General features: G+C 29.5%; 2 protein-coding genes and 1 long non-coding RNA gene across 3 annotated transcripts; 1 reads left to right on the top strand and 2 right to left on the bottom strand.

The window, feature by feature from the left end:
• The first annotated feature begins 2524 nt into the window (after positions 1–2524).
• LOC143194724 (venom acid phosphatase Acph-1) lies at positions 2525–4777 on the top strand. Its single transcript, XM_076401373.1, has 7 exons — positions 2525–2683; positions 3197–3301; positions 3520–3759; positions 3815–4000; positions 4066–4186; positions 4243–4448; positions 4502–4777. Exons 1-7 carry the CDS (start codon positions 2561–2563, stop codon positions 4646–4648), a joined length of 1128 nt encoding a protein of 375 aa, XP_076257488.1. The 5' UTR covers positions 2525–2560; the 3' UTR covers positions 4649–4777.
• Positions 4778–8237: 3460 nt separating this feature from the next.
• LOC143196076 (uncharacterized) lies at positions 8238–8636 on the bottom strand. Its single transcript, XR_013005659.1, has 2 exons — positions 8509–8636; positions 8238–8449 (listed from the first exon to the last, which is right to left on the bottom strand). It is a non-coding gene; the product is annotated as an uncharacterized LOC143196076 (long non-coding RNA).
• A 785-nt stretch (positions 8637–9421) lies between these two features.
• LOC143194723 (venom acid phosphatase Acph-1) lies at positions 9422–20795 on the bottom strand. Its single transcript, XM_076401372.1, has 7 exons — positions 20445–20795; positions 18143–18247; positions 15555–15794; positions 14208–14358; positions 11588–11749; positions 11218–11435; positions 9422–9876 (listed from the first exon to the last, which is right to left on the bottom strand). Exons 1-7 carry the CDS (start codon positions 20607–20609, stop codon positions 9721–9723), a joined length of 1197 nt encoding a protein of 398 aa, XP_076257487.1. The 5' UTR covers positions 20610–20795; the 3' UTR covers positions 9422–9720.
• Positions 20796–21810: the final 1015 nt, after the last annotated feature.

Genomic DNA, 21810 nt, shown 5'->3' with positions numbered 1-21810 from the left:
TGACACGGTAGCAAAATCAGGCGGAAACTATCGAAGTTTCACAAAGGTTGGCTATGATTCTCCAAAATTAACCACTACTACGCACAATGCGTGGTTTGCTGCTAAGAACATAGCCCTTTCAATAAAACAACCAATGTAAAATTTATGACATCCGCACACAGCATTGTTGCCACGTCAACTTTGTCAAATTTGGTTACTTTTTAACTGAGGCTAAGACTAGAAAATGAGAAGGAAGAATCCGCACCGGGTATAATTTTTATTTTATATTTTTTTGCAATATATTTGGCGTCATCTATGATGGGCTGCGAGTTATATATCATTCACTAGGACATAGCAACTACCCTAACCCATTTCAATGCATTTTATGTGATTTAAATTACGTAATAACAATTTATATTTTATCAAACACCATGTACATTAAAATCATAATGTTGAAATTTTTCTCAAGTACTTTACGAAGTGGTTTTTGATATGTTTTGTTTGGTTAACTATTAAGTAATAAATAATTATATTTTATCAAATATCAGGTATGCTTAAATTTCATCTTAGTTAAGCATTAAAATACAGTAATTTATATTATATCAAATATTATGGTTTTGTTTAATTTAATTTATTTGTTTTACAAGTTTGTTTCAAATACAGTGGGGTGGTTTAAATAAGCATATGATGTGTTTTTGATTACGTTTAATTTTGTTAAAGATTAATAAAAATAATTTATATTCTAACAAGTAACATGTATTTTTAAACTTGACAATTATTTTAATTTAGGATTTTGATTCAAGCAAATTGATTTACGGGTGTCGTTTTTATATTACATATGAGGTTTCCTTTTTATCAACTGATTTATTTATATATTTTTCTATGAACTGGTCAATGATTCTTTTAATCCCGATCTTATAGTCTGCCACCAATAATGTTAGACAGAGTATTAATGAAAATAAGTTGTATAATATAAGAAGACGCCGTCAAAGATGCTAATTGCTACATATATTTTGAATATCTAGAGAGTTTTATTTCATTTGTTTTGAATATTAATATATTTTTTAAGCGATAGCTGCTAAAAACACATATTTTGAAAATATACAACTGAATTTTTATTTTGAAGTATTTTCTGCTTAACCCATTGATTATATTGTCGTATTTATGCAGAAAAAATATTAATATATATGTATTTTTAAAAAAATTTGTCAAATATTTTTCGCCATTTGCGATAAATTAAATATATTTCTTAAATATTAAAAAAAAATTAATTATTAATTATTTTGGTACTTAATTATAAGGTTTTATAAAAAATCAACATATATTGCAAAAAAATTATCAATATATTTTTTCGGATATTTCGATTATTTTTTCAAAAGTCCATATTTTTTTAAGCAGCCGATACACCTAAATTGTTGTACTTAAAATTTAATGTAGATTAAATTAACATGATACATTTAATATTAGAACACTGGCAATTTTAATCAATTTTCGTAATTAAACAAAAATACGTTAAAGATAAATTTAGTTATTTCCAAAAATTATATAACATTAGATTTATTTTTCAAAATTAATGAAAATATTTTGAAATATTAATGATATACCTGATTATCGCTCATTAATTAAAATGCTTTTGAAATTATAGTCTTACTAAATTAAAAAAAATTGACATTCCTTTATAACCATTACTGATATTATTATAAAATATTAACGTTTTTCCTTTTAAATTATACAACATTTTCGAACAACAAAATAAGTGTAAGTACTCACCCAATTGTTGTTAAATATAACAACAGAATCGAAGCTGTAAGAATCACGAAATTTTTTGTATGATGCTCGATATCCGCCATGAAACCTAGTTTCTTCGTAATATGTAAAAAGCTATGGATTATTTCTGGAATTATGACAGTACCGTACCACGTATTTCTTGCAATGCATAATTTAAATTTTCTCGGCAGCTGTTAAGAATAAACTCATATTGATTTCGTTCAAAACTAACCATGTTTTTACATATATTCAACATAATTACTTGAAATGGGTCATACTAAAATTCGCGTTAAAAGAGTTTTAAAAATAGCAAAGTTAGCTTTGAAAAGTGTCAAATTAATTAAAATGTTTGGTTATGTCATATAAATGAAATAATACATTTCTCAACTTCGAAAATATCGAACCACAAGCCACAAAACAGAACATTATGTATTACAATTTGCTAAGCACTTCAAAGAAAACTACCACCGAATTTTATCAAACACTACTGGAAAAGTATTGTGAATATATACCAACATTATAACGTATGAACTTTGGTTTAATTTTTTTACAAACGGTAGATTAACTAACAAAGAATATTCTGCTTAATTTGAGACTGCTTAATCCGATTTACGAAAAAAAGTAAAATTAATCTCACATCTTTAATATAATAATTTTTAAAATAAATAATTTTAATTAAAAATCAGTCACATGATCGTTCGAATTTAGTACTATTTATTTTGAATTTTCCTCCAAATCGGCTCTGTAGTGCCATCCTTTAAATGGTGAATGTGACCAAAAATGTCTTCAGTCTCCACGAACATCTCTAGGCGCAATGATCAAAGTCCAAGCGCTTGCTGTCTTGGCTTTATTTATTTTCCTTCTGACGCTCGATACGGGTAGTACCGGCGTCGTCAGAAGGGAGGTTAATTTAGATACCTTAGAATTAGTCCATGTGGTAAGTAATTTCTTATTTATTTGTTTTTATATTATTATATATTGCATGACTTGTTGTTTTTGCAAATTTTATCATGTTTTGAAAAATGAAAGCGTGTTGTTTTAATGTTGGGTTCACATTTCTTATATATCGATTATTTTTATTTAGAACATTTCTATATTTACAATTGACAAAACATTTTTATATTTACCCTGTATTTTCTTTCTTTGAAATTTTTAAATCTAAAATTTTCAATTATTCAATGATGACATTTACAAAAAACTAAAATTTATGACCGAAAATTAACGTAAAACAACAGTAGTAATTTTACTATCGCTAGTTAATTGCTGATAAAATGTAATTTTTTAAACATAATATGTTGATTTTATTTAAATATATCACAGTTAATTTGTTATGTTTTAAATCAACTGGTAATTACTTTGTTTACATTTTATATATAATTAATTGAATAGGATAATGATTAGATTGAAATAATTAGAAATAAATAGTAATATTTTACATATTGTGCAACAGGTTTTCAGGCATGGGGACCGCACGCCTGACAAATCAGCAATTTACAAAAACGATCCCTATATTAATGTTACCTACCATCCAATTGGAAATGGACAATTAACCAACGTAAGACTTGTACTTTCACATCTTGTTTTCATTTAAGTAATAAATTTAAATATATTACATTTTATCCACAGAATAAGAATGTTTTAAACATTTTAGGATATATGCAACCAATTATTCACGTATAACCTTTTGAAATGTTTTGAGTCTGTTTTCTGTTATGACTAACATTTTGTTTATAATTTTTCTATTAAAAAGTACAATGAATGCTTATTTTATAGGCCGGAAAACGGAAAGAATACGATATAGGCAAGGCGTTGAGATCTCGATACTCAAATTTTCTGGAACATGATTTTACTTTGGATATGGTTGATGCCAGATGTACAGACTATAACAGAACAAAAATGTCTTTGCAGTTAGTGTTAGCATCTTTGTTTCCACCGCGAGGGCATTTCGTATGGGAAAATCGACTAGATTGGCAACCAGTACCATTTAATTACTGGCCTGTTGATGAGGATCATGTAAGTAAATTTAAAAGTAATCACAATTATTCAAATAAAGTGCATATTTTCTTAGGTGTTGGCAGATCCGTTAAAGAATTGTCCAAAATATTATAAACTTTTCTGGAACTATTTACAATCACCTGAAGCTTTAAGAATTTATGAAAATTATACAGATGTGATAAACTATATAGAGAAGCACGCAGGCCAACCAATGAACAGCAAAGTTTTTGCTGATATATATTTTACATTAACAACTGAGGTATTTCTTCCATGTCGTATTTTCTATATAATGTTGCCTATTTTGATTATTTATTTTAATTTCAGAAAGAAAATGGTTATGACCATCCTGAATGGGCAAAAGATGTTTATCACCATATTCATGATTTAGCAATTAAGGATTACATTGCTAGTACAGCAACACCAGAATTAAAAAAATATGCAGTTGGTATGTTTTTTTATATTAATGATAGTTTAATTATATATTACTCTATTTAAATTTAGGCTTTTTGGTGAAAAAGATTGTAGATGATTCAATGGCCAAAATTAAAGGGGAATATAAAAATACAAAAATATTTTTATATTCAGCTCATGAATTTAATATAGCCATTTTGCTGCGTTTTCTGGATGTATTCTATCCTCATGTACCTCCATATGGTAGTTATGTTATAATAGAAATTCATAATGTCAATGGCATAAGAGGAGTGAAGGTTTGTAGTAAAAATAACTTTTAGAATTTTTGATAGAAAATAAACATTTTTAGGTTTTCTATCAAGATTATTCATCCGAGAAACCAAAGAGAATTTATCTTCCTGGTTGTGGCAATTTCTGCAAATTAAGAAAATTTATAAGTCTTTATGGTCACATGTTTCCAGAAGATGAAAAAGAATGTTTTAATGTTGAACAGTAATCAACCAAATTGACACTTTGAGTATTAGTTCTCCTGGAGTTTGGTAGTCAAGGCAAGCGTTAACCAGAGACAAAATTTTAATTGTAAATTCACTTTTTATTGTGAATAAATAAAAATGTTAAGTTTTTAGTCTATATTTTTTTACCAATTATTTTTACATTTTCTATTTTGTATATTAAAGATTGAGTTAGTCTCTTTTAACCTATCCAGAACAATATTTATAGTAATTTATATACTGTTTATTTAAGTACTGATTTTTACAAAAGTAATGTAATTTACACTAAAAACAATGACTGTCAGAATACTGTATTACTACTGTATTAATATTCAAAAATAAATAAAACGGACTTTGTATCAAAGTTAAAATTGTATGCAAATTTACATAAATAAGTTTTATTTGATACTAATTACTATTGTCTTATGTGTTTAAGATGTAATTCAAGTTAATCAAGATTAATGTTAAATAGTAGTAAGATATTTTTAAAACTAATGAAGCCATATATAATATATATTTCATATTGAAGAATAGTAGCAGGATGTGTTAAAGATTATTAGTGTTTTCTTTTTGAACGATTGTTTTTGTTTACCTATTATCATTTTCTTTTTGGTGTGTGACACGATGATTTCCAAACTGTTTACGTAAATCAGGGTCATTATTTTTAATTAAAGTTGTAATCTGTTTATACATCGAAAAAAATATTTGTTAATTATTGGAGGTCAGATGCGAAAAATAAAAAATGGCAATAACCGTTATCTGACTGGGGTACTGAGGTTTGCCTGGGTCTCGTTCTTGAACCAGGTCAAGAGGTGATTATGAGAAGGATCACGATTTCGATCACGTTTCTGTTCAGCCAAGGGGCCGAAGTTTATCACCAGACGACTCTTAATTGATGCTCTGTCGATTCGGCGTAGGATTATTTCTGTTATCTGAAATAAACGGTTTATTTTTTTGGGTTATCGCCCCGACGATGGGTGGTTGTTGATTTCTTTGTCCGTGGCTTTTTTAGTTCCAGTTATTGTTGGAGGAAGTCGGGTAATTAGTCACTGATAACTTATTATCGAGACTCATTCATCTTTTATTTCTACGACATACAAGATTCCTACGATGTAACGGTAGTTTGATATTTCAGATCGGCGGGAAACTGGTAAGGTTGGGTATTTTCGTGGATTATTTTATCATTTTAGGCCAACACAAACAACATGGACGTCTTAAAGATGCATTAAATGCGAGGTATCTGATATATAGAAATAACTGTTTTATTGTTCACATCCTCCTTAAAATTATGTAAATGTTACCTGTCTTAAATAAAATAATTGTTTTAAATTTATTCTAGTGTATTAATATTTTAAATTTAAATTTAAATTAATTGTTTTAAGTCAAAACGAATGCTAGTAAATAATTTTATTTCAACCTTAGATTATTTTATGTTATGTTAATAATAGACAAGCTCATGATAATTTATTGGATACATCAAACACTACATATCTTGTTCCAGAATACGTCTTTAGTTTTTAGGAATAAAAAATTGTGTTGTTAAAATTGCTAGTTCTCCATATACATCTAAATTTTAATTAAAATGGCAACTGAAAACAAACATCGCAACATACAAACTAGCCTAAATCGGTGAATATACAGACAATAATAGAGGGATATAATGAGATTAATGTGGTTCTTTTTGGATTATTGTTTGTAATAATTTTTAATTGAGTCTTTAAATTTGCGGAAATTATTTTCATTGCGTAAATGTCAACTTTGCTCTTGGTGCTTCAGGTTATCTATCTAATTACGCACATATTATATATAGCATTGACATTCGATGGTCATATGTACACCGCTCATAAGTTGGTTATTTTTATTTGATAACTATAAACTAGCAAATATGTGAAAACGACGAAAATTGCAAGGTGCAAAAGGTTATAGAGATTGAGGATACTTTGAAAATAAAATTTCGATTATAACCAAAGTAAGGTTAAATCCCAGGATTCGCAGAATTTCTGTCGAGTTTCTGGACGAAACATGCAAGAAACCAATACAATATATTCATTTAAAGGTTAATGTCAGTCTTTCAAATTATCCCCAAAAATATTATGGGATAGGACTCGTTGTTTTCATTAAAAAAATTGTCGAATTAAGCAATATTTTTAAATCTGAGACTATGAAGATAATTGAGTTCTGTTTTGGATGAATAATAACGTTGGTTATTTTTCTAAACAATCATAGTTTTCAATCAAAAAATTCAAAACTAAAAACGTTCATTACGCATTCTAATATAAGGAAGAAATCGGCATCTTATTACGACAGACCTTATCAAGGCTAGGTTTTGTATATTGGGTTTATTTTCAAAGCTCTGGATCAAGTTTTTTGTCTAGAAATATTAAAAATTACTCAATTTTTCCTAGAATGGAGTATCTTTAAATTCGAATTATAAGGCTAGCCGAGTCCTAAACACAGCTTTGTTCAAGATTCACGTAACTTCATCAGGAGGGTGTAACTCGAATGGTAAGCTCTGGGCAATGGTTTGCTTAGTCCAATCAGTGAGGGCGCTGAGAACGTGACATTTCATTGGTTAAAAATAACATAATAAAATGTATAACATAATAAAATAATAAATTGGTTATGTAGAAAACTGTAAGGAAAATATTTTGTTTGATAGGTCCTCAGTTTCAAGTTATTACTTTACTTTATGAAGTCACATTTACTGCCCAACAGCACACAAATGAAAACCAAGTTTAATTTTTAAACTAAATTAATTAAGAATTAAGAGCTCAATACTCCACGCAAAATAATTAAAATATTCTTCTATAAAGCCTTCTCGCATTTTCGTGTTTGTTTAGTCCCATCAATTTTATGGGATCTATTAGAGTTTTATCTTCTACTTTTGCTATACCAAAGGTAAACTTTAAGTCCTTCTTTAACACCTGAGAATAATTTGGCCTTGAAAATCATTATAGATTCTACAATTGAGACAAATTGAAAATATCCCTAGCTTCTTGTGACAAATATGCACGACGACAAGAACCAAATTTCTTTCTTTATAACACTGCTATAGCTACTACGTTCTAAAAAAGGTTTTTTAGTATTCACTATAGACATTATATATTAAAAGTTTTACCTTTTCGGTGAATTTCTTTTAACAAACACTCTGATTGTATATAAGTATTACAAATATCGTTAAGGTATTTTTCAATTAAAGATGGTATTTATTAGTAGTAATTATCCAGTTATCCTAATTAATTATTATCTTTTTGGAAGACTTCTTTATATGATGACATCAAATCGAAAGCATTCGAAACAATTGGTAGAGCACTTAAATTAATATTTTCACGAATACCACTAATATTTTGATAAGAAATAGGTTGATTCTCTGTAAACAAACAATATATATATATATATATATATATATATATATATATATATATATATATATATATATATATATATATATATATATATATATATATATATATGTCTATTTAAAGTTTTTTTATTAATGCTTCATGAATATTTATGACGTCGAAACATTTGCAGTGTTGCCGCATCAACTCTGAGTTTTTTAATAAACTGAGTTTTAAATAATTAAACAAACTGTTATCGAATATAATTTATTTTGACATTATAGTACATCTAATACATATATTATCGAAGGACTTAAAACTACAATTAAGAACACAGGTATAATAGTTTGTAGGTTAGATTTGTTTTGTTTACATTTAACCCTTTTTCAGACCACCCATGAGGGAGAGTTTCTAGGCACGTTTTTTATGTATGTTTTTTGGTATCCCCCTGGAGGCCTAATCTACCTAATTAACAATTGTATATGTGAGAAACGTATTTTACTTCCATCCGAGAGCATATTTACCTTTTTACGTTTAGTTCTTGTTTCCTTCGATGGTGTGTTTACTTGTCAAGTCATCTTGGTGTCACTGTATATTTTATTTTATCTGGGATGGTTATTAGTAGTTGTCATGTTGCAGTAGATTCAGGTAGACGCAAATTGTCATCAGCTATCATTCGCTCACATGAGTTGCCATTGATTATCATTAGTTGACAGCCGGGAAATATATATAGAATGTTAACTTAAATGTTGTGTTACACTTCACAATCATTAACTTTCCAAGGTATTCTTCTCCAGTGTAGAAACGGTCTTAAAACTAATTCTAATAGTAATTTTAATAGTAAGTCGTTCACTTTTAATCTACTTCGATAATAATAGTAGATAATTATAATCGATATATAACTGAAATGCATAATATGTGTGTACTCACAGATCATTTCCTATTGCAAAGGAAAATACGGCTATAAGATAATATTAAAATTAGGTCAGGTAAACTTAATTATTACTACTTATTAGTGAGTTCCTTATTTATTTTTTAAAGTTGGTTCAATTTTTTGTTAAAAATATTTTAATTTTCTCTTTTTAGTATTATATATTTAATCAATAAATTGAATCGAACCCATAGCAGCAGTAATCTCCTATTTTTTTACCGGCTCTTATACGCTATGTTTAGTGCTTAAAAAGCAAACTGAAAAGTGTTTGCAGTGAACGATTTCTGATTTTCCGTCACATCAGCTCAACATTAACATTATACACAAATACCTGATCATTTTAGATAAAAAATGGTATGAAAACTTAGTATAGGCTTTTGAAATTTGAGGGTTTCCCTGGATTTCCCCCCTCCCCCAACAGATCCTGACTTGATTTTGCTGTAACATCAATTGTATCTATATAGATACTGTGGGTCGTCACGTTCATAAATGCAATAATACACAAATTACAAAACAACATTTTAAATATATTTAACATTTCAAATAACAACACAATCAAATAAAAATCACATAAAACCATGTCTGACAACATACAATACATTTTTGAATAATGTAATAATTTACTATAAATCACTGTAACTTTCTTTACACAGTTTCGATTAAAAAAACATACTGTTCATAAATATTTGCCATTCTTCTTAATAAGACTCGTTATAGTTAAAAGTCTATTGAGAAGCGGTTAATAAATATATTAAGAAATAAATAAATAAAGGGCATAAAATAAATATAATACATTAGAAGAAAATTAATCTAAGTTCACAATGGAGTCGCATTCCAAAGTATAGTTTTTAGGTACGTGATTTTCCGTTAACTGTATGAACTTATTCAATGGACAATACTCCTCGCAATTCGGAAGGGTTAATTCTACAGGGGGTTGGTACACATCTTTTACGTATAAAATCTGAAAAAAATAAAAATACATTAAATTATGACATTTTTATCAAAATTTAGACTATTTATTAGTGTTCGGAACTATCGACTGTTTAGTAATTAACTACTTTTTACTATCGACTGTTTCATTTTTGGTTCGACTGATTTTACTACTTTTTACCAGTGACTGTTTCAGTTGACTGTTTTCAGTCCCTATTTTCAGTCCGACTGATTTTGTTACTATTTACTATCAACTGTTTCAGTCGTATACTTTTACTTTTTATTTTTTGTTCTTCTAGTTTCATTCCAGTAATTTTTAACGTTCTGGCTCTGTCGCCCTAGCTGAGAGCTTGACACAAATGTACCCAATTTATGCTTGCATATATTTATATATGAAATATATAATTTCATGTACTTTTTTTGGTAGTTTGCTCGTAAATAACAATATATTATATATTAATATAGCAGCATTTTGAAATGATATTTTTTAAGATTGTTAAAATAGGCTAAAAAGATTAAAATGGTGAATGATAAGTAGTAAAATACTTTTGACTGTTTTTATGGTAATAATAGGTAATATTTCGATTACTCTCCCGATTTTTATTAAAAAATCAATATCAATAATAAATAAAGCATTTACTTTATTTTAAAAAACTCTAGTAGTTATTGTGAGTTCATTTTTAATTATGTCATGGATTAGTTTTTTTTCTATGATTAGGTATATGTTTAATTTTTATTTAGTATTGGTGATTATGGTACATCTTTAGTTTTGTTTAAGTTCCATTGTATTGTGTATATTTATTATAGTATATTATTTAAAAATATCAACTAACATATTAAAATACGATAAAACATTTGTGGGGTATTATTCCATTCTATAGAAAAATTCCATTCCTCTTTACAGATCCACAGAACGTTAAAATATAAAAATAATTGTACTTCCTTTAAAATGAAATTATTAATTGCATGTTAATAGTATTCGGTAATTACTTTTTTCCTTATTTTCTTTAAAATTAGTACGTGAAGGAATATGTACATCTCAGTCTCGCTTATAACATACTACCGTTAGAAAATATAAGCAACTATAAAATTAACTCTCTAATTTTCTGTCTCACAATTTATACCAAAAAAGATTCGGTCATTTTCATCTGACATCATGAATTGAACAAAACAGTCGAACCGTTCATTTGACTGAACATAGTAATTACTATTTTCAACTGTTGCCACTGTTTTACGACTATCGACTGTTTCTGCTACTTTCAGTCGATAGTTCCCTACTCTACTATTTATTATATTCAGGCATCGCAGCTCCACCTGTTACGGTTTAGGGTAAATTTAATTTCGGTATAACAGGTGGCGCTGGAGTCCTCACCTTGACGGCGTAATCTTGTCTGGAACGTAGATAATGAAGCTCGATGATAACCGCTGAACTATAGTTCGGAAAATGGGTCTGGAACAAGTTCATGGCTGCTAGGACATTGATAACATTGTTTTCGTGTCCGGAGTACAGGAACATTTTTCTTTCGTGGGGTTGTAGTGAGCCCTCTGTTTTTGCTACCATATTTCCAATCACCTTGCCTAACATGCGGCCTAGAAAGTGTTATAAGGGTTAAGTTTAGTTTGGTTTTTGTCCGGCGTCGACTTGATTAATGATCGAACGCGGGAGACCGAACGGGAAACGTTTGGTTTTCTGGAGAAGGAAACGACTGAGTGAAATGGAGCGGCAGTGGCTGATATCTTACCTCCATTAAGTTTTTTCAGTAGATCGTTTTGATTCTCTATTTCGCATTGCTTTGCGGCCAGCATTGTTATTTTCTCTGGATAAACATCCTTTGTCCATTCTGGTAATGTAAAATTTAGGGTTTTTTCGGCTGTCAACGTTTGGTAAATAGCGAATGTATCACCTGAAATGATATATAGATCGTATAAATTACTGTCATTTCGCACGATTGCAAGAAATACCTTCAAAGAGTGAGGTAAATTTGTAAGTAAGAGTTATGATTTATACATAGAATAACGTTTGGTTTTTACAGTTTATTAATATTTATATAAATCATTATTAGGCTGCTATTATTATTATTATTATTATTATGTTATGGTTTCTAGATATTATTTATTTATATTTAGTATACATATTTATATTACATATATTTAAATATTTATAATATACAAGTTAAATATTTTTGGTTTTAAATGCGTTTTGAATATGTTTCGCTAGTAAATATTTCACGCTTTACGCGTCCTCTGGCGCTAAAGACTATTTGTCTTTCATTTTGTTTTCTAAACTCAACCACTAGGTTTAAGTTTCATGAAAATTTAGACGTTAGCTTAAAAGTCATAGCTGTTTTGATGAAACAACTTTTCTTTTAAAGAAAATCGATTAGTTTGTATATTAATTAAATATTAATTGGAATGTCTTCGAATTTAATGAGGACTCTAGTGTCTAAAGTACATCGCCACTAACAGTACAATTGAAAAGTCCCCGCCATGACACATAGATGGCATTACTAGAATTAAATCCATAGGTTTTTTTAGTTAGCCCTAAGCCTCAAAAGTTGCGTGTATAAATTTGACAGCTTTAGGACCATTAGTTTGCGAATTATAGCATCTTAAGTGGAGCAACTTTTGTTATTGTGAAAAAAATGGATAAAAACGAATTTCGCGTGTTGATAAAATATTGCTCTTTGAAGGGAAAAATACAGTTGAAGCAAAAACGTGGCTTGATGCCGAGTTTCCGGCCACTGCCCCAGGAAAATCAACCATCAGGGATTGGTATGCTAAATTTAGACGTGGTCAAATGAGCACCGAAGACGATGAACGCAGTGGACCAAAAGAGGTTTTTACCAACGAAAACATTTAAAAAATCTATAAAATGATTTAGAATGACCGTAAGTAGAAACTGAATGAAATAGCAGACATTCCAGAGATATCAACTGAACGTGTGCTCACGAGACACGCGAGCTCACATTTGACCAAAAACAATGACGAGTTGACAACGGGTGTTTTAAGATGATCAAGCGTAATAAACCCGAGTTTTTGCGTCGATATGTGACAATGGATGAAACATGGCTCCATCATTTCACTCCGAGGTCCAATCGACAGTCATCCGAGTGGACTGCACACGATAAACCTGCTGCAAAGCGTGGGAAAACGCAACAGTCGTCTGGCAAGGTTATCGCGTCTGTATTTTGGGATGCGCATGGAATAATTTTGTTTGACTACCCTGAAAAAGGAAGGACCATTAACAGCGGCTATTACATAGTGTTATTGGACCGTTTGAAGAACGAAATCGCCGAAAAAGGGCCGCTTTTGAAGAAAAAGAAAGTGCAGCTTCACCAAGACAATGCACCGTGTCAAAAATCCATGAATTGGGCTTCGAATTGCTTCCTCATCCACCGTATTCTCCAGATCTGGTCCCCAGCGACTATTTCCTATTCTCAAATCTCAAAAGAATACTCGCTGGGAAGAAATTTTTGTCAAATGAAGAGGTGATCGCCGAAACTGAGGCCTATTTTGAAGCAAAGGACAAATCGTACTACAAAAATGGTATCAAAAAGTTGGAGGGTCACTATAATCAGTGTATCATCGTTGAAGGGAATTATGTTGAATAAGAAAAACTTGACCTGTTAAAGGAAGTCTCTTGCTAACAATTAAGAAGATAGATGTTGATTTAAATGTTAGGCCTGGGCGAACAATTACTTATGTGTTTAATAATATACTTTATTGACAATTTGAATTGATGGAAGGTAATCACAACATCTGTATAATCGAATAACACTAAAAAAATTGTTAACATCAGGTAAAAATTAAGTTTTCATGTCATGGTTGTATGTCAAATGGTTGTTCAACAAAAAATTATTCATTTATTTCATCCATTCATTAATTCTTTTATTTATTCATTGATTACACTCACCCTAAAAGTGAAGAAATGCATTTTTGTGGTTGAATGCAAGTAAATCATATTAATGTTGACTAAAATTGGCTATTGTTTCAAAAAATAGCTGTTCATATTTCACATAAAAATCGATTAGAAAATATCCAAGTGTTTTAAATTTGTTTCTAAAAAAATTGCCTAAATTCTTTATTTGATCTTGATATGGATACCAATAGTGTGACTTAACTGTTAATAATATAATAATATGTTAATATATTAATAAACAATGAATATGTTGTTACTTAATGCTTTGTTAAAAAGAAATATTTAGTCTCAATGATTATAGCTCGATTCTTGTATATATTAACCGTTTTTATATCCATTAATATTATATATGATAATGGTATAATGGAAGTTTAATAATATTATTATTTATGGCAAAATTCTGACTGAACTTATCGCAATTATTATATGTACAATAGGCTTACTCAGTTTATTCATAGGTCTGCCGCTGTGATTGGAAATGAACTGTAAGGTCTCCTTGTGGGTTTTCAAAAAGGCCAATGTGTCGTCAGATTGCAAGAGCCGCTCTAATTCCTTCATGTATGTAGGACAGTAGGTGTTTGGTCTTTTCAAAGTCTAAAAATAAATGATAAGCATTCTTCAATTGAAATAAGCAATATGGTGTAACAGTAAACAATTATTTGCATTGTGTAATATGCTTAAATATAGAATGTTATATGGCGATTGTTTTTTTCACATTTATTGAGAAATTTATGCTAAAACATTAATTAAGATATTTTCCAGCCAATTTCCTTCATCTATCTGGCAACGTGGTAATACCGTGTTGATATAACTATATTGGTTTGACAATGGTTTATGTTCACGCTTCTTTAACATCTTGAAACTACATTGATATGAACAAGTGCGAAACAGAAGACTTACAACAGGGTTTTCTTATCTACTCTTGCAGCTTGTTCTTATGCATTACAACAATATATTGTTCAATTTGTGCAATTAGTATCGATGGACATGAAGTAAGAGTTTTATTAAACAGATTTGAGGAAATCGAGAAGACGGAAATCCACTTAGTGTCCAAATTGGAATACCTTTCCCTCGAGAGCATATAGTTATAACCTAATAGGAAGCAAATATAAACAAAATAAATGACATATCGGCTGTCTTTGGACTATAGTTATAATATAAGAACATAAGATGGAAAAATTGAGGTGTAAGAAAACTTGCGTATGCTCAAATCACATCTTTAAGCGAGTCTTAGCGCAGGTGGGAAATTTGCTACTCTATTTTGTGCCTAATATCAGTGATAAATGTCAATAGTTTACATCAGTTCGTCATAGTAACTTCAAAATCTATACTACTCTACTTCTTTTTCAGGAAACAATGTCTATAGCAATGTTAAATATTAAGTCCTTATATATGTTGAATTGATGTAAATTGTAAATGTAAACAACTGATAAACAACCTAATCTTACTAATAAATTCGATAGATAAGATAATGTTTTCCATTCAGTTTCCAATTAATCAGTGTATATCAGTATAGTAATGTTAAAAATGGAATACTCAAAATTCGATTTTCGATAGTCATTACTTTTGTTGTTAATTTGAAGGAATTTATTTCCGATGTACCTCAAATACTCTTAGAAAATGTGTGCTATGTGACACTATGGTCGTGAATGTTAACGTAACCTACTGCTTCTTAATGATTTAAAAGCGTATTAATAAATCGATCCGTCCACCATTCTCCAGATCGACGTTAATTTCATTAACGTCGATTTAAATAGTTAACAGGTTTAATAAAAAAGAGGATTACTTACAAAGTCCATTGCACTTTTATCGAAATCAACTGGAATCGGCTGCCAGTCGAGTTGGTCGTGCCATTTTTGAGTCTTGGAAGGTGGGAAAAGGCCCGCTAGGGCCAGTAGTGCAGACATTTTCGTTCTATCATAGTCGGTACTCGTGGCTTTGATTATCTCAGGTGTGTAGGTCTTGTCGAGAAATTTGTCGTAACGTTGACGCAGGACTTGCCCAAGAGTGAATGCCATCCTTTTTCCATGCTAAAAATTGATAAGAATTAAGTAACATACAGCCATTTACGTATAACGCCATTTAAAATATTTATAGGACCTAAAAATTTATATTAACAAACAATTTCATTAATTAAAATTTGGATTTTTCATATATAATTGTAACTATATGTAAATTTCATCACTATATTTTTTTGTTAAATGTTTTAGTTTTTGTGTATAACACGTACGTTATGCAAATATTATGTTAGATACTACATTTATACATAAATGTATTTGGGTATGTGATATATTTCTATAATTTTATGATGATGCAATAAAACAGATATAGAAAAACATTAAACTAAATATAGAAAATCAATCAAGTTAGCGCGAAACTATCTTTTCTTTTATTTATCGAAGCAAGGGGAATATGGGAATTCCTAGCCGTTTAATTTTTATATATTTTAAATTCTATGAAAACTAATTGAAATACAGTGTGATAATGAATTATTTTATGTACTTATTGACAGGGCGAGCTAAGCCACTTTTTTGTGACATTAACATATTCGCAGAAGACCTTGTGATGAATTAAAAATTCTCTATTAGTATGTCGTAGCCTTTTGCCATTATCAGTATTCCTAAACAAACCTCGATATTATTTATTAATAAAAAAAAACGACCTTCTATTTGCATTGTATATCATACAAAATATTAATTTTAATTTCTTGGATTCGATAAAAATTCCGTTAATGAATTAAATTAAATTAGTTCATACAATTTATTGAGAATGTGTAATAAATTAGCTTGTCTTTAAAAATAGTTTCATAATACCCATAATCTGTCAGGAATTTCCCATGATATTCTGATATATTATTTGATATCCCCATGAAAAGAGTGGAAAATAAGTTATTTTGTTTTTATTATGATGTTTATTAGTAATTCATTGTACAATGGGAGTTATAGAAGATAATATTACATAAAATTGATGTAAATATGCACTAACCAGTTGCATTTTCGATAATAGAATATAGCGTTGTTTTTTTTTTATATATATTTTAAAGTCTCCTTTTACCAACTATGGGTTTATCTGGACTGGATATAAAGCGTAATGTGGGCTCCGAACCACGATCCTCGGCATTAAGCCTACCGACTGGCGAGTGACCAACTTTATAAATCATCCCAGAAGACTTCTGGTCTTACCAACTTACTGGCGTGGCTGGAATTATTTTCCTTGTCGGATTTTACACTCTCGCCAAGAACATTCACAAATTTTAAACAATCACAAACATCAATTTGCGACCATGCCCTAGCAGGATTCGAACCCGCGGCTATCACAACAGTGGGAGGACCCATCGCCTTTACCACTGCGCCACCAAGCCGTCTAATATAGTGTTGTTGTAAGGTGCAAATGTTGTTTGTTATTGACAATTAATTTCGTCTTGATATTAATGTATCGTTTTTCCACATATTTTAATATTGTAAAGGATATATTTATGTAAAATCATTTAATTTAATAGCAGTAGCATTCAATATGAAGATAGAATTTAGTGAAAAATTAAACAATCTAATGTTCGCTGATGATATACCTATATATAAGTTTGATACAAATATTGGAGCTTGGAGCCTTCAGCACAACTTTCCATTATAGAACCATATGAATAATGTTCAAACAACTTAAAACCTGAATAACAATGCTTGAGAGAACAATATTTGACGTACAAGTAAAATGCAACAAAATTAACTTTCTTTAATTTGAAGTTGTTGTTTATTATTATCATTCATATGAAGTTGTGAGAGATTTCAAATGGTTAAAATCTATAAAAAAACTTCAAAATGTAATTGATTAGAATAAAACAGCATTATTAGTAGAAATGTGGTTAAAGAATTTTGTAACTTGGCTACCTACGTATATGTATGAATTAAATTATTGACATACACTGGCTGTTATTCAGATATATAATATGTAGAAGAGTACTTTTTTAAATTAATTAGCATGTCCTTATTTCCAAATATAGAAATTTAAATGAAGAATCATTATCAGTCATGTAAATTATATAATGGCAATCAGACCTATAGCTTTTACAATATCCAGGAGTAAATCTAAGAAAAGTAATTTAAATGACATTTGAGCGCAAGTCATTTTCTATAGGAATTCGAAGGTATATATTATGTTTTTCGTATTTTAACTCATATCAGTATTATAGATAATAAGATAGATATTATTGATGGTTTGTGAAAGGTAGGATTTAAAGAAAGTTGTGAATAGCTTAACGAAAGAAGGTTGAAAGAAATTTGAAGAAGGATGAAATATAAATACAAATATATTACGACATATATTTTAATATATACGTTCAGTCAATATTATTTGAAAGTGGTTTAATGAATTAAAGACTTACGTTTGTTAATTGTCCCCAACCCATGGGTAAGAAAGCGTCCAGTTTATATGGATCATTGGGATACAGATCGCTAGCTTCAGGAGTCCTGGCCCCGTGTCTGAAAAACTGTTAAAAATTGTTTTAGAGGCCATGCAAGAGGAAATGAGAGTAAGAACAAACTGGTTATTAATTTTGTTTAACAATTTAGTAATTGTCGCTGGTTAATAGGCGGCATAATAGCAAATAAAAAACGACCGTTTCTCTACGGTAACACCTACGATTTTTCTGTGAAATAACTACCTGATTTATTAACTATCCCCGTTTTTTATTTAATTTTTATTTGACCATCATTTCACGGATTAAGCTGTAATCGATTTTACGCCAATATAACGAACAATCGTTACGCACGGTCTTTTGTTTTTATGGGTTACGGGTTGACCGAGAGATTGATGGCTTTTTCTTTTGTTTGTTTGGCTGGTTTTTACTAATTGTCTATCAATAGCGGCAATAAACTATAATTGTCATGGGCGGAAGAGATGACGCAGAACAGTTTCCTTTGTTAATTTTTGTTTTGTTTATCAAATAATTTATTGTTTAGTTCATTATATGTTAGGGTTATAGTTGTTAATTGTATTGGGAATATAAATTAGTTTCCTCATTTCACTTCTGAAAAATAATTTTGTTTCAGGGATTTGTCACACTATTATATTATTTAAAAGCCTATTAAATTTTAAAACTCATTTGAATATCACCCAAGATTCCTATTCAATTTTGAATTAACTAGTTAGCAATTGTGGGAAGCTTTATTAGGAAAAAAACTATAACCTAGTACTGATAAGAAATTATGCTGAAATACTTTAATAAAGAAATCTTATAGGTGATGATTTCGGAGGCATTATTTGACAAAAATTTTCCTAAAACTCCAGATGAGCGTATTCAATGAAACTCAAGTAAGATAACTGGGTGTGGAAATGAATGAGATACACTTTGAAAAAGTAATTATTACTTACAAGCAGCTGATTCAGTGGCAAAATATTTTTCTAGAGATTGGATGATATTGTTTTGAAATGAAAAATTGATATTCGAAGACTGGTATAACAAAGTTATACTGAATGAATGAATGAATGAATGAATAAGTGAATGAATTACCAATTGCTGTTGGTTTTGTTGATACGACGCAATTGATTTGTTTTTGTGTATTGCAAGAAATAAGACCCATACGATGATATATTATAAAGTTATTTTTCTATATAATAGCGTTTGATCGTATGTAGCTAAATTTATAAAGACTACTTGGACTTTCCCTTTCTCATTAATCAGTCAACGATTGATTAATCTTTTCATTCACTTTGTATTGAATTACGATATTTCTAACCAGAAACAACGGATCGAACTTATCTATACTATATTTGAGATTGGTAGCACATTTGGATGAATTCAATTATTCTTGAGATATAATAACTATTAATTAGGTGTAGAATATATAAAAAAGTATTGTTCGATTACTTTTAGTAATCAGAAAATATGTTACTATATTCTAAGCAATGAAGCATAAAAAATCACTGCTTAAAAATTAACATGATCGAAATAATTACATAATTATGGATAGGACATTCAGTAAATGTATGACTAAATAAATATATATGCCAATTAGATTTCCCAGGGGCAAATCTAAGAAAATTAAAAGCTTTGGTGTTTGAATGCAAGCGATTTTCCATAAGAATTCGAAGTTAAATTTTATATTAATAGTATTATGTTATAAATCTTATTTAAACATTAACAATTTCAAGATATCATTTTAATTAGTTTTAATATTGTTCAATATGAAAAATTGATTATTAATATGATTCAATTCCAGCTACGTATAATTTCAGCTTATATATATTGATTATTGTCGAAATGATTTGCATTGATATAAACGATATTAATATCAAAGATAATTTTTGTTTTGAAGATAACGACATCAAACATTTCGGGCTTTCAACAGACAAAACAGAAACAGACAGATTGACTATAGTGAGTATATAAAAACCAGAAAGGAACAACTCTGTTATAGTAAATTATAATGGACAATTTTTTTAAAATTTAATAGTGAAATTATTTGCTAGTATATAAACATATATATATATATATATATATATATATATATATATATATATATATATATATATATATATATATAAAGTACTTAGTACTATTAATGAATTAATTAGGATGATATCCTTTGTTTACATTTAATATATAATAGTATTTTTTCTACGTTTATCAACTATTTATATTAAATTACCGAAATTACTTTAAATAAATTACAAATGATACTTACCACACTAACCAGTCTCAGACCTTCATTATTATCAGTCGGTTGACTAGAAGCGAATACTGTGCAGAATAGTAAGAATTTCACAGCGCAATTCATGTTGTTGTACAGCAGACTAAAAACGCTAAAAACTACCAAAACTAAAAGGAAAATCACGAAAACCGTTATCATAAACCCGTCTCTTCTGACCGATTCACGCGACCAAAGGCCCCATTGAAACAATTAATGATAAGTAACGAAGTTTTATTGGCGTTTTGTGCCTACCACTGGCCCTATTTGACGATCTCCAGCGACGAATTTTAAACCGGGCGCAGAGGTATTTGTTAAAATGGTTCTTGTGTTGTACAGTACCGCAATGTCAACGAATTGATTTTTGCCGTATTTATATGGAATATTATTGTGTTGTTTCGTACAGTACAGGGTGCGTACGTTTATATTTACTATGGTATTTAGTTTTAAAGACTGTTTCTAATTAAATGTTACACTTATTTTTACTTTCACCATATTTGTAATGAATATTACTGTGTTGTTCCTTGCCATAGAGGGTCCGTATGCCTATATTATATATTCTATTTTTATTACTCTTAATGTTTTAACAATCTGTTTAATGGGCAATAAGTATTTCTTATGATAATTATATTAGTGGAATATTGCCAATTGCAATTACTAAAAATTTAAAATTCCTTTTAAATTCGGAACGTCATTTTGTCCTAGTTTAAAAGAGATGGAATGCTGTCTGAAGCGTCAGAAAGTGTAACCGAGTTAGCATAACATTCGATTTGGGTTGGTACCTCTGGGCTATGTTACCAATATCTGAAAAATTCTTAGGGCTTATAAAACGGCAAACGTTGTTTTGGCGCTATGCTTGTTTTAATTGTAGCTATTTGGCAACATTGCGATGTGCGACGTCATACATTTCAATAACGCGTGTCGATTGTTTTATCGAATAAGTGTACGTGATGTATAGAAGATCACTTCAGTAAGTTATTCCCTGTGTGTCCCTGTTTTAGTCTAAATCCTGCTCTGAAGTCTATATCTGTCAATTAATCAGACATGTTGCGCTGTCATATATACACTTCTCTGTTGTCACTCACGTTTAGTTGTTTAGGCTATTTATCTTTATTATCATTTATCTCGGTAAATGATGATAGGACAAATCAAACAGTAGTGTTTACAAGTTATGAATTTATTAGAGTTAAATAAAAATATAAAATAAAATGGATAATAGGGAGCGGCGCAGATTTTACTTGAAGACAAAGCTTGGGCAGTCGATGGTGGCACGTCTGTGATCGTATGATCCAAACTACCCTTCAATAATATCCGATATCAACGTCTCGGGGTTGCCAGAACTTAGTAATTGTTTACTAGTCTG

This window comes from Rhynchophorus ferrugineus, unplaced genomic scaffold, assembly GCF_030347505.1.
Source record: "Rhynchophorus ferrugineus isolate W39M unplaced genomic scaffold, kcgeb_rfMv2 rfM4, whole genome shotgun sequence".
NCBI classification, from domain to species: Eukaryota; Metazoa; Arthropoda; class Insecta; order Coleoptera; family Curculionidae; genus Rhynchophorus; species Rhynchophorus ferrugineus.
This window is presented reverse-complemented; position numbering and strand designations above follow the sequence as displayed.